Genomic DNA, 19,636 nt, shown 5'->3' with positions numbered 1-19,636 from the left:
CATTGCCAATGTCGAGAAAGCTAAAGTCATATCAGATCGAGGCGTGAGCCGAGATCTGATACGATTGAGGCTTTTGAGACATTGGCACTGATAAATCTGGATATCGCAGTCAAATCTAACGATAACGATTTTATCGCATTCCATTTCGGAAGAAGAACCCATTAACCCCAGTCTAAGAATCGGTCAAGCGCAAGGGAGGCTAGTGCCATGTTGCTAATGTTGGATTGTCTGTTCCTGCTTTCGCAACTTTGCTGCTATAACTTTCATTTTTCAAATACTCTTTCGTTTTCTAAGACGTAAATAAGGCATCTAAAAGAACAAAGAAAAGAAAAATAGTGTGTAGACAGATCACACAAAAAAGGTTCAGTGGAGGAACACGGAACAGCCTTCGCGGTTACTTGCAGTCTTTTAGACTTCAAAGGCTTTAATTTGGCAATTCTAAACGATGGCAGGAACTGAAGTGCCCCGGACTGTATCAGTGAAGTCCTCTGGCTCATTTTCTGTGTGAAGACAGCTTCCAGTTCGTAGTCGTTATCGACGGACTGCAGTGTTGATAATGTTGTCGAATCGCCAACTGCAGACGACACAATATTCCAAGACAACGTTCAAAGATGGCGTCTTCCGATATCCTACGTGACTGTTTTGAAGCTGTTGAGGTGTTTGTGTGGATTTTGCGTGGCTACGACAAAGAGAGATGGGGCAGTGATTCATGCTGGAGCAAAACGTTTAAATCGGCTGCTCATGTCCAGCCTTTTCGTGAGTAATGAGCGCTGATACCCTGCAAGAGAACTCGCTTCTTGCTCCAAAGTTCAGTTTGTTTACGGCTGTTCCAATCGCCTCCCTCGGTAAGATTAAAACATACCATTCTACTACTTCTCTGTTAAAGGTGGGTGGAAAAAGTGTGTATTTATTCATTACACAGCTTAAACTTGCTGATGCAATTACTTTCCTTTTATAAAATTGCGCTTTAAAAGAATGGGAGACTTGTGTTTCCTTCAAGTTATATTTTTTCATCAAAATTACAATTGCAAAAATACTTCCTGCGCGATATCAAATTCACTAGGAACTTCCTCTGCGATATCAATTGATATACAGTTCCTAGTTGACCAATGACAACAGGTGTTTTTGTCATGTGATCAGTAAAAATGCGATAAAGTAAAACAATGTATCTGCATCCTTATATGCGCACACAGGTGTGTGTACGAACATGTGATTATAACACTAATATCTGCATGAATATCTCTGTACTTTTACACCGAACTATGCAAATGTTCCATCTCAACCTCTAACGGTGGGAACAATTCAAGCTGTTTTCTGTCAACCTCTAAGGCAAACTCGATTCAAGTTGTATCGATCAAAAGAAAATATGCGCAACACTGTGCCATCGATCAAGTCTAAGCATGCACTGTTGAAAACTCCTTCCGTGTTCGCTGACATTTTGCCAAAATGTTTCAATCTTCGACAATCAAGGCATTACAACCTTAGACCAGGAAGAACTTGACGAAAAAAAATTACTGAATACGCACACAGACACAGATGTACACACACACACACACACACACACACACACACACACACACACACACACACACACACACACATACACACACACACACACAAACACACATACACACACACACACACATACACACACACGCACACACACGCGCACACAGTGACACACACACACACACACACACACACACACACACACAAGCACAAACACACAGTTCAGCTCAGCACATAGTGTCGTCACTTCAGAGCACCAGGAACAAAAAATCCACATGAATAGTCGTTTCAGAAATGCATGCAACAAAGCAAACACTTTGAAATCAAAGAATAAGGAAGAAGATTCGCGTACCCGGATGTTTAATAGAGGTAATATTTTCAAAGGAATAACGACAGTTTTGAATGGATAATGTTGTTACCTTACTGTGTTAGCTATGATATGTCAAGTGTGCAGCCTTCGTTTCTTAAAACCAGCTATGGGCTGCTAAAAGTCATACTGTTCACAGGCTGCGAGTTTTCAAACGTTGAAGTTCCGCAATGAAAAAGGTGGTATGATTGTTGAAGTGGATTACTTTGGTATTGACAGAGACGAGTCAACATGTGGTTGATCCTTTTCTTCTGGGTTCTTCAAGTGTGTTCGTTGGCTGGTAAGTATGTGTGCTTAGGTCAGCAAGAATGCTTGTGATAAAGACACAGACACACATACACACACACCCACACACACACACATACACACACACACACGCACACACACACACACACATACACACACACCACAGCCATTCACAAGCACACACACACACACACACACACACACACAAACACACACACACACACACACGTATTCACACACACACACACACCCACACACACACACACACACATACCCACACACCCACACACCCCCCCACACACACACCCACACACACACACACACACACACACACACACACACACACACACACACACACACACACACGCACGCGAGCGCATTCAGGTTACTCTTAATATCAGTCTTCTGTTATACATTCAAATTGACTAATTTTAAAAATCAGGTTTTACATAACAACACACACCAGGTAACCAACGTTATACATTTTTTCCTCTTTTACATTATGTGACGTTTTGACTAAATGTTTTAACATAGGCGGGGAATTGAGACGAGGGTAGTGGTGTATGTGTGTGTCTGTGTGTGTGTGTACTTGTGTAGAGCGATTCAGAGAAAACTATTGGACCGATCTTCATAAAACTTCACATGAAAGTTCAAGGTATGATATCCCCACACGTTTTTTCTCATTTGTTCAATAAATGTCTTTGATGATGTCATATCCGGCATTTTGTGAAAGTTGTGTGTGTGGGTGTGTGTATGTCTGTGTCTGTGTGTCTGTTTGTATGTATGTGTGTTATGTTTGTTCGCTTGATGCCTGTGTACTTGTCTGTCTGTCTGTATGTATGTTTGCATGTAACGCATTATGCAAATCTAGAGACATTCGTGAACATGATATGAGTTGATTTCTACCTATTTGGTTGCCGGTGTAACACGAAATTTTTACTCCACGAAACATTTACTCCGGAGTAAATATTTCGTACGAAATTCTTACTCCGAGTACACTTTTCGTACGAGAAAAGAACTCCCCAAGGCACGAAAAAATTACTCCCTCCACGAAATTTTTACTCCCCATTTTTTTTACTTCCAGTAAAAATCTCGTACGCAAAAATGGGATGCGGGCTAAGGGATAATGCCAATAAGTGATCTCGCGCACACGAATGTCGCGCTACCATCCTTCCACGCCTTCCACCACCAAGACTAACAGGGGACAAGGGAGTAAAAATGTCGTACACCTGGCATGGGAAGTTAAATTGCTCGTGTTGGGGTGAAGTAATTTATTCGTTATTTATTCGTCAGGGGAGTAACATTTTTGTACGAAATGTTTACTCGGAACTCACCTGTCTTGGGGAGTAATTTTCTCGTGCAATGGGGGAGTGCTTTTTTCGTAAAGGGAGTAAGTTTTTCGTACGAAATGTTTACTCCGGAGTAAAAATATCGTGGGAGTAATTTTCTCGTGTTACACCGGTTGAATACCAAAACAAATACCAACCCGGGAGTTGAAATCTCGTTACGAAATGTTTACTTCGAGTACAACTGTCATACGAGCAAATAACTCAGCAAGGAACGATACTCTCACCACGATATTTTCACTCCAAACATCTGTAAGTAATTCAAGTACACTTTGCGTAACTAAAACAAAATTACTCCGGAATACAAGATGTGTGGAGTACTTTCCTCTAGTTTGACGAACACAAAAAACTACTCCCAACACGAAAAATGTTACTCGACAAACATGTTACTGTCAGAATATGTGACTCCACATGTTGTTCTTGGAATAGGTAAACAATTGTTTGTTTGTTTGGGTGTTTGGTTATTTGCTCGATCTATTATTTCCCAAGTAATTGTATGATCTGTTATGTTGTGCTTGTGTGTTTGTATTGTGTGTTTGTCTGCTTGTTTTAAAGAAGAATGAGGTCGTGACGCTGCCGCCTGAACTATTTAAAAAAAAAAACACCGGATCATCACATAACACAAAACAGCTTATTACATGTAGTCAATACTTCAGTACTTCAGACAAAAAAAAACAGACACATGCAGAGTTTGAACAATAGAAAAAAACAACTCTTTGAAATACAAAAAACAAGGAATTAGATTCAAGTGTCAAGGTGTTTTAGAGAGGACATTTCTTTCAAGGAATAAGGAAAACTGTGTGAATGGATAGAATTCCCTTGTTGGCTTAGAGGTCAGCTCTCTGGCATGCATACACGTAGCAATGGATTAATCACAGTCAATCACCGTGTAACAAATATTGTGATGTTTAAAACTGCGAAGTACGGTGGTGAGGAAAGTGTTTTTTGTTGTTTTAAAAGTTCAGTACTTTAGTTTTGTTTGAGAAGTGTCAACATGAGGTTGGTCTCTCTCTGTTGTGTTCTTATAGGGTGTTTATCACTTGGTAAGTAGTTGTGTTATAGTGCAACATGAATGCTTCTGACAAGCTGACACACACCACACACACACACACACACACACACACACACACACACACACACACACGCACATACACACACATATAAACACACATACACACACACATACGCATACACACACACACACACACACACACACACACACACACACACACACACACACAAACACGTGCGTTCACACACGCAAACGCACCCTTACCCACGCAAACATTTGTATTGGCTGATCTAAACATAACAACAATTCACGAACAAACTTCTCGGTGCACCATCGACTTCACAGAAAACAATGGATTGTTTTCATGTTCTAACCACAAACATTATGTAAAGGTGTTCGCGGATGCTCACAATTTTGAAAGGGATATAGAGTATAGCCTACTATATTTTCTCAAAAAGGTTAAGTAATACTGATTTGGTAGGTATGCTAGCTCTTCTATACAGAGTATAACCTGTGACTTTAGGAATTGTCATTTCTTTGCAGTGCAACCCTACAACTTCACAGACTGTATCAACAATAGCTTGAACATATTTGTGGATGGAAAAACGAGAATCAGATGCACAGGACTGGCGGAATCACAGGACATCTTCTGGAGCATTTCATATGACAATGGAACCGAGTTGAGGTTGGCTGATTGTAACTACTGTAATAACTGTCAAGTTCTAAATAACGACTACAAAGTGACCAGAAACAAGACATTTTCTGTCCTGAGACTGGTGAGAGGCGACGACAAACATAAAGATGGGCGAGAATTGCATGTTCAGACAGGGACAACACCTCTACGGCAAACTGCACATTGCGCGTACACAGTGAGTACATTCACCTCTCTGTGTGTGCGTGTGTGTGTGTAGTGTGTGTGGGGGGGGCGTGTGCGTGCGTGTGTGCGCGCGCGTGCGCGCGTGTGTGTGTGTGTGTGTGTGTGTGTGTGTGTGTGTGTGTGTGTGTGAATGTGTGAATGTGTGTGTGTGTGGATGGGTGATAATCACATCAAGTGTTATATTGTCAAGCACACTCGATCAGAACATAGTTATAATAGTAAGCTGTATCTTTTTCTTTTTCTTCTGAGAAAAAGTGTTCATACTTCGTTTAACTTGGGGTTTATATGGACCTAGTTTAATTGTCTTTTCATGCAAGCCGAATAATAACCCATGTGTTTTGCTTAGCTAGTATGTTTTGAAAACCAAGAAGGTGGCATATTCAGATTTGTCATTTCAAGAATTTTGGAATGTGCTTATAAGGTAATCAAAAGTAACTGGTGTTGGATGTCTGCATTATGAGAATTTATCCCATGACCTGCCTCTCAGATGATACTGCCTGTGGTGGGAGGGCGTTCCATTCACCAATGGTGCAAGGAAAGAAAGACTGCTGTCTGTATGATGTTCTGCAGACTGGGAGTTTATGAGCCTCAGCATGGAGTGAGCGAGTGCTGAGTGCAATTCTTTTCGCTCTATCCTATTAATTCACACATTGACCCTGCAGCAGTGACGATCATTTCTAGATTGCAATCGGCAAAGTTCGTAGCTCGGATTGCACTCGTTCCAGCACTACCGTGTACTGGGTCAGCGAGACACGAACGACAACTCAAATCGATAAGCATCCGAACACATCGGAACTTCTGTTTACGTTCGTAGCTACTCGGAAATAGCCTTCGGGATTGAAAGCCCGTAACTGACGTGTGAAAACAATTTTCGCTCCCCGGACACAACCTGATCAATGAGATATTTCAACACGTGCTCTCAGCGCGCAGCGCTGAACCGATTTTCGTTTTTCGGTTTATTTCACCATTCCCAGTAACTCTTCCTTATCTTCTCCAGTGTTTTGCGTTTATCTCCCTTCCTTCGTGTGGCGTCAATCCATATTCCCGTTTGTACGTTACTATATTTAGAAGGTCACTGCAAGTTACTATTTTTAGATCTCCCTTCCTTCGTGCGCCGGCGAAGCCGGCGTACACCCGGCTAAGCCGGGTCCCCGGCGACGGCCGGGTTTTCGGCTCTACTTCTTCCCGTCGAAGCGGGTAATCATCTAGTACTTCAATATGCTGTTACTGGACTCTGAGTGCCTTTTTAGTTTCTACAAAATAATAGCACTGATGATCTAACGAGTAACGTGATCATGTTCAGTTAGATCTAAGTTGTAACAGTGTTCAGTCAGAATCACCAGCATCAGCGTGTGCCAGTATGCATGCGGTGTGTGGCTCCTATACGCGTGCATGCTTTTTAATTAGAGGGTGTATTTTAGTTTTACGACAAGAATAAGAAGTTCTTTCCTTCAAAATATCCGTTATTAGATGTTGTCGTTGAACATGTGTTGCACACAGCAAACATTTTGAAATCTCCGAAGCTGCTTGCATAAAGATGACGCAGAGATCTGTACAGTTTCTCTGAATGACGCAAGGATAGTGTTCGACTCGACTCTTTGACTTGGTAAACATCGGAACTTCCGATTACGTTCGTAGTTACTCGGAACCAGCCTTCGGGATTGAAAGCCCGCAACTGACGTGTGAAAAAAAATTTCGCCTCCGCGACTACTTTCTTCAGCAAAACAATTGAGATATTCTGCGGTATAAAAGTCGAACTCACCTTTGGCGAACGATCTACAAACATGTATTGTTAACATTGAAGAAATAAAGAAAACACCAAAGAACACACATAATTTGATGGGGTGAAAAGAGCTGAGTGAAGATTATGAGTTGGCCAAGTCAAGTCAAGTCAAGTCAAGTATTTTATTGTTTTGGGCCCAAAGGGCTTTAAAACAAAGATATAACTTTAACACAAAAAGGTAACAAATCAGACAGTTAATGTATGTATACAAATTGAGCAGACTAATACAACAATACTATACAACCAAAATAAATTGGCAATATACACTTCCATACATACAAAGAAAAATAAAAGAAAAATAGGTTTAACAAAATCAGGTAAGAGATCAGACAGATAATATGTATACATTAAGCGGACAACGATAATATACAGCCGAAATAAATTGGCAATACCATTATGCCATGCATCTTTTGTAAAAACACAAAACAAAACAAAAGCATGTATTACATACATATACATACCAAGAGAGAGAGAGAGAGAGAGAGAGAGAGAGAGAGAGAGAGAGAGAGAGAGAGAGAGAGAGAGAGAGAGAGAGAGAGAGAGAGAGAGAGAGAGAGACAGCGATGTAGAGAGATACGTGATTCAAGGCGCACAACTCTAGTACGCTTCATATAGGCAACCGCTTAGATCAATCCCGACAACAAAATCCTGATTCAAACTCCTAAGCGACGAAATAAGAATTAAATTAAAACAGTATGCTTACAGTTTTTTTCATTTGCTATCGCTTTTAGAGCATTGATTGCTAAATCTGGTTCAACAGAACAAGAATGTCCCATATGTCGTCTGGTGCAGATCTGTCGTCTGCTGCAGATCTGTCGTTTGCTTCAGAATCATCGTATACTGATCAGGTTGACCAACAACATGGAAATTGCCACTTACAAAGTTGGAGATACGGTTAAAATAAAAGGTGGCGAAGAGGGTCGGATCTTGCGTGTGTTATTTTTCAATTTTAAAGTAAACATGGGTGACTAGGTTCAGGTTATGCATGCAGATAGATTTACACGTTTTGACCGACATTGAATAGACCAGCAGAACAAAAACTACTGCAGTACAGTACAGATAATTACCGAACTGGCCTAAGACTGAACGACAGACATTAAAGTAAGGCTCACCTAAATATCGTTTGAAGAAGTAAGTAATCCTAATTTGAACACTGAAGCACAACAGCTCGAATAAGCACACATTCAGTACTCATCCTCATCGCTTGTAAAATCACACACGCAGTCTTTTTGGCGAATGCCTCTGACAACCGACTTGGGTCACCGACTGAAACCGGCCATAACTGCACAGTCTCAAATGCATTGAACTGCGCAATCTCGGAAACATGACGGGTGTACCGGTCAGGTAAGACGAAAGCCAGAAGCCAACAATGCAAAATAAAGTATGATTTCGATTTGCTGGTTGCCGTCGGGTGGTAAGTAAAATACACAACATGACTATAACATGGCCAGGATACTTCCTTATTGTAAATTCAGCAGGGCAATACTTGTGGGGACACACACGAAGCTTATTAAAACATAATTTTTAAAAGTGTGGATTGTTCTTTCTTGACAGCCTACACGTTCCCACAGTGTGAAGGTGGTCAACTCAACGTGTCTGAAGTATCTCCCTGGACAGCAATAAGATGCGCAGACGTGGACCGTAGCCACAGGGTTAGCTGGACCATTACCTATCCAAAAGACAATGTGTCGACCGTTGCAACTTGCGAGAAAAAGTCAAACAACTACACCTGCACCATGAACAGTTCAGAAGAATTTAACGTGACAAGGGACGACACATTTAGCGAGTTGATGATCAACAGAAAAATAAAGGCAAAGGATAACGGAACCCTAATTACTTGCATGAGAAGGGACGGTGCTGCTGCTGTGAACTGTAGCTTACGGGTAATTCGTAAGTACAATACAATACAATAATCTGTATTCATCTCTAAAAGAGAAATTACAAGCTTGACTGTGTGTCTGTACAATCAATCAATTAATCAATCAATCAACCATGCATGTAGCAACATTCACATCGCATACTCACATCATATCGTTACACGCAAACATTGTACCCACACACTTAATAAAATAAGCCTACAAATAGAAGCAATGCATTGCCTGTTCAAAAATTATATCACATTATCACCTTAGTATTGGTGACTTCTTGTAAACGTTCCTGCAACTGACAATAGTGTTGTGCGTTTGTTTGTTTGTTTGTTTCTTCTGTTCTGTGTTTACCTTTTGCTTCAGCATGACCAAAGTTACCCCCTCCATTTACTGAATAGAGTCTGAATAGAGTCTGGCACACTCACTAGCTATCATTCTCTGTAATTAGATGTTGATTCGTTACTGTTTTACTTCAAGTTCTATAGTATGTCCACTGCCATCAACATTATCTCAGTCTAGCCTGCATTAATTGCCCTTATTCGGTGTCCGCTGGTATCCACATCTCAGCTAAAACACACACACACAGACACACACACACACACACACACACACACACACACACACACACACACACACACACACACACACACAAACACACACGCAGAGAAAACAAAGGCACAAACACATTTAATCTAAGCAATTGAGATGATGACATGTGCACAAATGGACAACATTCTACTGACATGTATTCGTCCAAATTAATTGTCAACAGTTGTGTTCATGATTCCTTGTTGTTGCTGATGAAGTTGTTTTGTTTCCTGCAGCCCACCAGTACAACCTACCACAATGTGTCAATAATGAGGTATCTGTGTCTGGCATCGCCCCCTGGACGACAATACGATGTGAAGACCTGCTACAAAGCCACGTGATTCACTGGACAGTAACTGACCCTCACGGGAATACGTCCACCGTGGCAACTTGTGATAGAAGGACTAATGGCTTTAACTGCACTACATGTGGCGATGACTACACTGTGTCAAGGATCAATGAGAGTGTCAGCGAGCTGATGATCGTGAAGGAAGTGAGGGAGAAAGCTGGTAGCCGTGTCACGTGTATGAGAGACAACGGGAAGTTTGCAGTAAGCTGCAACCTGCATGTTATCCGTAAGTATCAGGTTACACGGGTACCCATTTATATTTTTTTTAAAAACACAGCCACAAATTTAATATGGACCGGTGTAGAACGAAACACAAAATGAACCTGCAAAAGCATGTTTTAACGACGTGGTATGCTCTTTCTTTACAGCCTACAAGCTACCACAGTGTCAAGATGGTCGACTCAACGTGTCTGACGTCCCTCCCTGGACACCGATACGATGTGAAGACTTGGACCCTGGTCAAGGGGTTAACTGGACCATCACTAGTAAAGGCACCGTGTCGACCATTGCAACGTGTGAGGATTTCAACTGCACAGTGGTCGAAGACGGCTTCAGTGTGACAGGAAACAATAGCACAAGCGAGCTGATGATCACCCGTGGAGTAAAGTCAAAGGACAACGAAACCCTTACCTGTATGAGAAGGGACGGCGCTGCAGCTGTGGACTGCATATTACGGGTAGTTCGTAAGTATCGGTGACTTCGTGACGTTGACTCTACGGTTAGCATTACCAGGCTATGCTGTCATGAAGCAGGATTTCTTGTAGTTGTTTTTTATTGTCGTTACTTGTCTTCAGAACGCAGAGAATCATTACATACCAATTCAGCATCACATTTTTTTTATATATTTTTTTTATCAGCCTTCCCTTCAAGAAAATGTCCAAGTTTAGGATTATCACAGTAACATTTCGTAACAGATGCCCAAAACATGTTGGTTATTTGAACTATCAATATCGGTATCAATTCTTAGCTTTGTCTTAGCTTTGTACTAGTTCGTCTGTTGTGCCAAACACGACTTGTTTTGCGTACACATTGTGAGAGGTACCCTGACAAAACGTTGCCATCAAAACGTTCCCAAGATGTGTCTAGATTATATATTTTGAGTTTTCGTCGATTTTTTAATGCGTTCTTTAAATTGTTATCAGGTTGAATTTGCTGATATCCTTAATGTAACGTCGGTTACGTGATCCGTTTAAAAGAAGACTTTGATTTGAAAAGTGTGCCAGATAGCAACGTTTAACGCCTAATGGCATTGATCGTTTACAGAAATGACACGGGAATTACGACTAGAGTAAGGGTACGAACGTTGTCGCATTTTTATTTGTATTTTGCAAAGTTTAATTTGGTACTTGATGTGTTGTCCCAGCTGAGGCAGACGGGAACCAGGACATGCAACTGTTTGCAACTGTTGGTGGGGTGTTGGGGGCTGGTGTTCTCATCATTGTTGTCGTCGTGGTGATCGTCGTCATAACGCGGAGACAAAAGGGTAATTGTTCAAATCATGTTTAGGCTGACCTAAACAGTTTCGAACAATATAGTAATTAATACACTAAGTTCATTTGTTGTCAGTGATTATTGTTTTTATACAGACAGGTACATATGTGCTCTTTTATTTGTTCACATATCTATAATTATGTCTATTTTTTAAACTATGGATGCACTTTGAATATGGCGTATCACACTAATCATTAATGAAACAAGAGGCAGAGCTGAACAGAAAAAAAAGAAACATACAATGTTGAAATTCGAACTTAGATACTTGGTTTCAATAAGTTGAGTATACATGTTGTCAATATTCTTTATTTTGGATCCGCTAATTGAGCCAGTGACTTACTTCAAGTATGTGTCCTTTTCTCATGGGTAGAATCCAGCCTTTAAAACAATAATGACATATCAATCAATCAATCAATATGTGGCTTATATCGCGCGTATGCCGTGGGTACAGTTCTAAGCGCAGGGATTTAAAAAAAATATATGCAATTTATATCGCGCACATATTCAAGGCGCAGGGATTTATTTGTGCCGTGTGAGATGGAATTTGTGTACACGATACATCACGCATTCACATCGGCCAGCAGATCGCAGCCATTTCTGCGCATATCCTACTTTTCACGGCCTATTATTCCAAGTCACACGGGTATTTTGGTGGACATTTTTATCTATGCCTATACAATTTTGCCAGGAAAGTCCCTTTTGTCAATCGTGGGATATTTAACGTGCACACCCCAATGTAGTGTACACGAAGGGACCTCGGTTTTTCGTCTCATCCGAAAGACTAGCACTTGAACCCACCACCTAGGTTAGGAAAGGGGGGAGACAATTGCTAACGCCCTGACCCAGGGTCGAATTCGCAACCTCTCGCTTCCAATTGCAAGTGCGTTACCACTCGGCCACCCAGTCTTAGGCACATAGGCAGCGTTGTCAGATGTTAAAGAAACAATATACAAATATGGCATTGTGTCGTGTTTCATCTTGTAAATGTCTAATGTTACTGAATGACTGCACGTTCAGTGTAGTTAATAGGGAAAGGGCTCCTAATCTGGACCACGTTTTGTTTCATGCTGATAACTAGCTTGTTTTCTTGCGAAGAAGTTTCATTTTGTGTTTGGTACGTAGTCCTTCTCTCTTATGTTAACCGTTAGACATAATTAGAGTGAAATAGCTTTGATAGACATTCAGCAAAAATTAAATACAGACAAAATCACGAATGGTCCATATTAGGTGCCTGGGCGCCTATTATGGACCAGTGAAGCGGCCTTCACGAATCACTGTAAAAAGCCCCCTATACTTCAAAATAACATGATACAACTTAGTGTACAAGTCAGACTAATTCAAATATGCTTTAGATTTATCTGTTTCGGGTTGATGAGAGCATTATTTGAAGCACAGCAGGAAACTAAAGAAGCATATCAAAAACAGAGTGAAAATAGTGAAATTATCAATTTCCACGAAAATAAGACTTTTTGTTATTTTTGTTTAAATCTCGAGGGCTAGTTATATGTTATTTCCAGCAAGCTTCTTAATGAATTAAGGACAATAGCCTTTATCTTTTATTTTCTTCGATTTGTTGAAGGTGGTCCATATTAGGGGACTCGCACATACTTTGAGATGTTGCTATTCTGTTTTCTTTGCTGTAGAAACTCGGGGTCAACACTGTTAAAATGTAACAAATGCTCCAGCACCGTTAGTTTGTCAGAACAGGAGGTGGTCCATATTAGGAGCCGGTCCATATTAGGAGCCCTTCCCCTACATCTTCATTGGGTGTGACATGTTATATTCTGCGATCATTCATATTATTGTAATAGTCTCTCTCTACCTCTCACTCTTTTTACATTTAGTCAAGTTTTGACTAAATGTTTTAACATAGAGGGGGGAATCGAGACGAAGGTCGTGATGTATGTGCGTGTGTCTGTCTGTGTGTGTGTGTGTAGAGCGATTCAGACTAAACTACTGGGCCGATCTTTATGAAATTTGACATGAGAGTTCCTGGGTATGAAATCCTCAAACGTTTTTTTCATTTTTTTGAAAAATGTCTTTGATGACGTCATATCCGGCTTTTTGTGAAAGTTGAGGCGGCACTGTCACGCCCTCATTTTTCAACCAAATTGGTTGAAATTTTGGTCAAGTAATCTTCGACGAAGCCCGGACTTCGGTATTGCATTTCAGCTTGGTGGCTTAAAAATTAATTAATGACTTTGGTCATTAAAAATCTGAAAATTGTAAAAAAAATATTTTTTTTTATAAAACGATCCAAATGTACGTTAATCTTATTCTCCATCATTTGCTGATTCTAAAAACATATAAATATGTTATATTTGGATTAACAACAAGCTCTGAAAATTAAATATATAAAAATTATTATCAAAATTTCTTTTTCGAAATCAATTTAAAAACCCTTTCATCTTATTCCTTGTCGGTTCCTGATTCCAAAAACATATAGATATGATATGTTTGGATTAAAAACACGCTCAGAAAGTTAAAACGAAGAGAGGTACAGAAAAGCGTGCTATCCTTCTCAGCGCAACGAATACCCCGCTCTTCTTGTCAATTCCACTGGCACTGCCTTTGCCACGGGCGGTGGAGTGACGATGCTACGAGTATACGGTCTTGCTGCGTTGCGTTGCGTTCAGTTTCATTCTGTGAGTTCGACAGCTACTTGACTAAATGTTGTATTTTCGCCTTACGCGACTTGTTCATTCTCTCTCTTCCTCTCTCTCTCTCTTCCTCTCTCTCTCTCTTCCTCTCTCTCTCTCTTCCTCTCTCTCTCTCTTCCTCTCTCTCTCTCTCTCTCTTCCTCTCTCTCTCTCTCTTCCTCTCTCTCTCTCTCTCTTCCTCTCTCTCTCTCTCTCTTCCTCTCTCTCTCTCTCTCTTCCTCTCTCTCTCTCTCTCTTCCTCTCTCTCTCTCTCTCTCTCTTCCTCTCTCTCTCTCTCTTCCTCTCTCTCTCTCTCTCTCTCTCTCTCTCTCTCTCTCTCTCTCTCTCTCTCTCTCTCTCTCTCTCTCTCTCTCTCTCTCTCTCTCTCTCTCTTTCTGAACTGCAACCTGGATAAGTCGTTCTGTATTTGTTTCAGAAGGTCCGCGAAGGCCACGTAAGAATTTTCCGGAGAACTTGGATGCATCTTTTGATGGTAAGATACACGATCTTCTTCTCCTTCTTTTGTCTTAAAAGAGTGTGCTTTTGGTGTTCGTGGTTAATGGATTTATTTTTATACATTCAATCCATGAATACAATAAATCATTTGTTTATGCAAATTAGGTTAAGATTGTGCATATGTGACCCTCCACCACGAAATGAGTTGCATGTTACCTCGCGCGGTTCTGCGCTAGGCTTAATATAAGTCCGGGGAGTGTCTGGTAACAGTGTGAGGGTCACCTTAGTCACAGGCTTATAACTCAAACAGTGTTCGCTCTTTTCTAAAACGGTTTTCACCACTGGATAGAATATAAAAAAAACTCTTTTGGAAAATGTAAAAATATGAAAAGCATGCAAAGGTGACATGCGACTCATTTCGTGGTGGAGGGTCACATATTTCTTAGATACCTAGCTGGTCGATCCTTCGGGATTTACGGAATTCAGCTACACAGGCCTTACTTTAATTAGTGTCGGTGATGACTGATCCGGGTCTTCAGTGTCCAACTTTTATTTTGGTACAACGGACGGACTTATTGTTTTGATATGCTCATTGTTGTTGTTGTTGTTGTTGTTGTTGTTGTTTTTGCTGTTGCTGTTGTTGTTGTTTTGTTGTTGTTGTTGTTGTTTGTTTTATTGTGATTTTATTATTGTTGTTGATCATGAGCGTGTTTTGTTGTTGTTGTTGTTGTTATTGTTGTTGTTGCTGTTGTTTTTAGTGTTGTTGTTGCTGGTGTTGTTGTTTGCACCTGCTGCGTTGTTGTTTAAAGAAACAGGCATACGTGTTTTGTATGTATGCATTTTGTCGATTGTTTAGGCACAACCAAGGTTGTACAGCACAATTAATAATATAAATACATAAATAATGGAAAGCGAGTAACACTGTATGTAAACAGTGCTAACTATAACGTATGTGTGTGTGTGTGTGTGTGTGTGTGTGTGTGTGTGTGTGGTGTGTGTGTGTGTATGTGTGTGTTATGTGTGTGTGTGTGTGTGTGTGTGTGTGTGTGTGTGTGTGTGTGTGTGTGTGTGTGTGTGTGTGTGTGTGTGTGTGTGTGTGTGTGTGTGATTTCAGATTCAAATACTGAAGGCTACTCTCGTATTTCTGACATAGTCGGCGATAACGCACATAATGTTATGTCTGTGGACAATCCATGTTTCATTGGCACAACAGCCTCTAGTGTACCAATGCAGTTTTCGACTGTTTCTGCATCAGCTCTTGCAAGAAACGGCAATGAAACACAAGACCTTGACGAACACACCTACACAGCAGTTGACCTCGAGGATGATGTTTGGAAGAAGGGTTCCGGTGGCCCTGCTGAAAACACTGGAAGGGTAGTAATCCTGAAGCAAGACCCTTCCGCCAAGACAAAACGAGGAGCACTGACTGGTCCTGATGGCTACAGCGATATTGACATCCAGCCGGACACACACCATGTAGGAGCTCAGGGCCCTAGAAAGGTGACCTTCAAAGAAGAGAATTCACAAGGATTTCCTTCGCCTAGCAATTCGCCTTTCAAGAGCAAAATGCACACAGCATCTGATGAAGAAGACTACAGCCATCTTGTCATCAACGCAGCGATACAAGAAGTGCCCAACGCGTCCAAGAATGTTACTTTTTCAAACCCAGACGCCAGCGAATATTCTCTGGCTAAAGTGATGCCTGCCAGCACAGGAAAGGAAACGCCCGACGACGCTGATGCCTACAACCGTATAGCCATAACCTCCAATACAGCAGACACACAACTTCAGGACACCAAGAATGTCCACATCGAAAACCAAGATGCATGCAGTACCCTTCCGGCAATCGCGACGATCTCAAACAGAGATACTGAAAGGGCAGCAGGGGAAGATCCATACGACCACATACAAGCAGATGACTACAGGCACATTGTCATCACCTCGGCTAAAGAAGAAGGGGCCCAAGCCTCCAAGAATGTCGCCTCTTCAAATCCAAACACCGGTGAATACGCTCTGGCTAAAGTGCTGCCTGCCAGCACAGGAAAGGAAACGCCCGACGACGCTGATGCCTACAACCGTATAGCCATAACCTCCAATACAGCAGACAAACAACTTCAGGACACCAAGAATGCTGACATTAAAAACCAAGACACAGGCTTCACAACGAGAGACTGAAAGTGTAGCAGAGGAGGATCCATACAATCACATTAACACTGTCACGTATAAAGGGTAGTGCGATAACGATGCAAAGTCTAACAGCGAACATAGAAGATGTATTTAAGCTCTAAGGCACAATGCACAAGGAGATCATGGATGAACAGCCAGAAGATAAATACAAAATAAAAGTAGAAGAATAAGACTGTGGAGAAAACTTGCATTTGAAACGGTTAAGTCTGAGCAGAGCCGCAATGCAAAGTATGACCGTCGTCTGATGATGCGTTGATGTTTAGAAATTAGTTGTCTTTCATTATACTGGTGAGGAAAGCTCCTTGTGAACTGACGAGCAGAGCTCTGATCACGAACGTTTTGTCTAACATCAGTCGCGTGCTGGGTAGAGGAAAAATAAGTTTGCAAGACAAGGACGTTCATGAACAACCAGTAAACCCGTTGCGGTTGAGAGTTGAACTTGAAGATTGTACAAATGTAAATACAGTCCCTGAGCCTAAAACTGCTTGAATCATCTGCCAATTAAGTCTGCTATATATATATAACCCATTGTAATTCGTACTTTCTTAAATACAATAATGATAATATCATTAACAGCTAGCACATTAATTTTGCTGTTGTGAATATTTGTGCGTGTTTTGTTTTGTAACTAAGTGTACTTTTTGGTTTGAATATATTTTGTGTGCAACTGTTTAATGATGCAATATTGTATATATACAGCCCGCTACTAACTACAGCCGAACCAAGCCGAACTAAGTCAGCGAACGTTCGGCGAATGCTACACCGTGCCTGGTTCGGTGTACTAACTAGCGGCGAATGTTTCGGTGATACCGGTCAAGTAATATCACGTGATCTGTTGACAGCGTTATAGCCGCCAGTAGTGTCACTCTTCGTGCATGAAGATACACACATATTCAGTTCGCCGATGACGCGCCGAAGGTTTGCAGGATTGAATCGGCGAACCGCGAACTTTACAGCTGAAACCCCAAAACAGGGGAATCCTCCTATTTGATGACGTCGCCGAACTAGATCGGCTTGGTTCGGCTGTAGTTATTAGCGGGCTTAAGTGTGAATATTTTGCGTGTTCCTGGTCTATTTGTTGGTGTTTGATTTTTATTGTCAGTTTTATTGTTTTAATTATTTACTGTGTCTGCTTTTGGTTTTGAATATCCTGTGCTTGCTATTGTTTAATGATGTAACAATATTCATAAGTGTGCATAGTGTACGTGTTCCTTGTCTGTTTGTTGATGTTTTGTGTATTGTAATTAATAATGTAAATTAAAGTGTTCATGCAAACACAAAATGTCAAACGTAAACATGTATACGTTTTTTTATCTGTTTATGTTTGCTTTTTTTTCTCATAAGTAATAATTAGGCATAGGTTGCAATGGTAGGTTGTGTCGAATTGATAGCTTCGATCTAGTAAGACTATCAGTTTATAGTCATACACCTATGTCCTATAGTCTGAAGCAAATGTGTACAATCAAGTTAAACTGTTAAGCAGTGTTTATGGTATTTGTTAAAGAATATCTGATCGTGTCTCAGTTTGTCAGTGTCATTATATTTAAGGGAGCATAATTACGCTTGTATACATTTGGCTGCGATCTTCAATCCAATTACAGAGTGCGTCTATTTAAAGAGATAACTGTATAGGGATGTATGTGTATGTTCCAAAAATGTGAAAGCTATTCAGTATAATAAATTGTACTAGTTCAAATATACTGGTTCTTGTTGCTCTAGTTGCTGTTGCTGTTGTTATTGTGGTGGTAATGACGGTAGTGGTGGTGGTGGTGCATGGTGTCGTTGCCTTAACTGCAGTTTTGAATGCACTGAAAAATGAAGTATATTCAACTTTTGAAGCCGCTTTGTGTAACCAGTTTTTGACACTGTTTGAACTACCATATGACTCTACTAGCAAAAGTAGAACAAGTCGCGTAAGGCGAAAATACAATATTTAGTCAAGTAGCTGTCGAACTCACAGAATGAAACTGAACGCAATGCCATTTTTCAGCAAGACCGTATACTCGTAGCATCGTCAGTCCACCGCTCATGGCAAAGGCAGTTAAATTGACAAGAAGAGCGGGGTAGTAGTTGCGCTAAGAAGGATAGCACGCTTTTCTGTACCTCTCTTTGTTTTAACTTTCTGAGCGTGTTTATAATCCAAACATATCATATCTATATGTTTTTGGAATCAGGAACCGACAAGGAATAAGATGAAAGTGTTTTTAAATTGATTTCGACAATTTAATTTTGATAATAATTTTTATATATTTAATTTTCAGAGCTTGTTTTTAATCCAAATATAACATATTTATATGTTTTTGGAATCAGCAAATGATGGAGAATAAGATAAACGTAAATTTGGATCGTTTTATAAATTTTTATTTTTTTTTACAATTTTCAGATTTTTAATGACCAAAGTCATTAATTCATTTTTAAGCCACCAAGCTGAAATACAATACCGAAGTCCGGGCTTTGTCGAAGATTACTTGACCAAAATTTGAACCAATTTGGTTGAAAAATGAGGGCGTGACAGTGCCGCCTCAACTTTCACGAAAAGCCGGATATGACGTCATCAAAGACATTTATCACAAAAATGAAAAAAACGTTCGGGGATTTCATACCCAGGAACTCTCATGTCAAATTTCATAAAGATCGGTCCAGTAGTTTAGTCTGAATCGCTCTACACACACACACGCACACACGCACACACGCACATACACCACGACCCTCGTTTCGATTCCCCCTCGATGTTAAAATATTTAGTCAAAACTTGACTAAATATAAAAAGTGGTAAACATTCAACAATGCCTACCATGTGTAATAGTTTTGTTGTTTTTTCCCAAGAACATTAATCACACCGTGTTTAAAACAGGTTACAAAAAGTGTTTTGAAAAGTGGAACACTTCAGTTTACAGTGTGTGTGTGTGTGTGTGTGT

The 19,636-nt window shown here is 40.6% G+C and overlaps 2 protein-coding genes across 2 annotated transcripts; both read left to right on the top strand.

Annotated features, from left to right (window-relative positions):
* Window positions 1-1,926: 1,926 nt before the first annotated feature.
* LOC138955444 (uncharacterized) lies at window positions 1,927-8,834 on the top strand. The gene is made up of 3 exons (XM_070327051.1): window positions 1,927-2,156; window positions 5,024-5,349; window positions 8,695-8,834. Exons 1-3 carry the CDS (start codon window positions 2,108-2,110, stop codon window positions 8,761-8,763), a joined length of 444 nt encoding a protein of 147 aa, XP_070183152.1. The 5' UTR covers window positions 1,927-2,107; the 3' UTR covers window positions 8,764-8,834.
* Window positions 8,701-18,604, top strand: LOC138955443 (uncharacterized). Its single transcript, XM_070327050.1, has 6 exons — window positions 8,701-9,030; window positions 9,833-10,171; window positions 10,314-10,628; window positions 11,309-11,428; window positions 14,512-14,568; window positions 15,646-18,604. Exons 1-6 carry the CDS (start codon window positions 8,877-8,879, stop codon window positions 16,704-16,706), a joined length of 2,046 nt encoding a protein of 681 aa, XP_070183151.1. The 5' UTR covers window positions 8,701-8,876; the 3' UTR covers window positions 16,707-18,604.
* Window positions 18,605-19,636: the final 1,032 nt, after the last annotated feature.

Source organism: Littorina saxatilis, unplaced genomic scaffold (genome assembly GCF_037325665.1).
Source record: "Littorina saxatilis isolate snail1 unplaced genomic scaffold, US_GU_Lsax_2.0 scaffold_401, whole genome shotgun sequence".
Classification (NCBI taxonomy): Eukaryota; Metazoa; Mollusca; class Gastropoda; order Littorinimorpha; family Littorinidae; genus Littorina; species Littorina saxatilis.
Note: the sequence above shows the minus strand (reverse complement) of the source record. Positions and strands in the feature narration are given on the sequence as shown.

What these genes read in the sequence shown, in the direction of transcription:
- LOC138955444 (XM_070327051.1), top strand. Translation starts at nt 2,108, where the DNA reads ATGTGGTTGATCCTTTTCTTCTGGGTTCTTCAAGTGTGTTCGTTGGCT. An exon ending in TCAAGTGTGTTCGTTGGCTG is followed by an intron (nt 2,157 to 5,023) that starts GTAAGTATGTGT and finishes ATTTCTTTGCAG; the next exon opens with TGCAACCCTACAACTTCACA. An exon ending in CTGCACATTGCGCGTACACA is followed by an intron (nt 5,350 to 8,694) that starts GTGAGTACATTC and finishes CTTTCTTGACAG; the next exon opens with CCTACACGTTCCCACAGTGT.
- LOC138955443 (XM_070327050.1), top strand. Translation starts at nt 8,877, where the DNA reads ATGAACAGTTCAGAAGAATTTAACGTGACAAGGGACGACACATTTAGC. An exon ending in CTGCAACCTGCATGTTATCC is followed by an intron (nt 10,172 to 10,313) that starts GTAAGTATCAGG and finishes CTTTCTTTACAG; the next exon opens with CCTACAAGCTACCACAGTGT. An exon ending in CTTGGATGCATCTTTTGATG is followed by an intron (nt 14,569 to 15,645) that starts GTAAGATACACG and finishes GTGTGATTTCAG; the next exon opens with ATTCAAATACTGAAGGCTAC.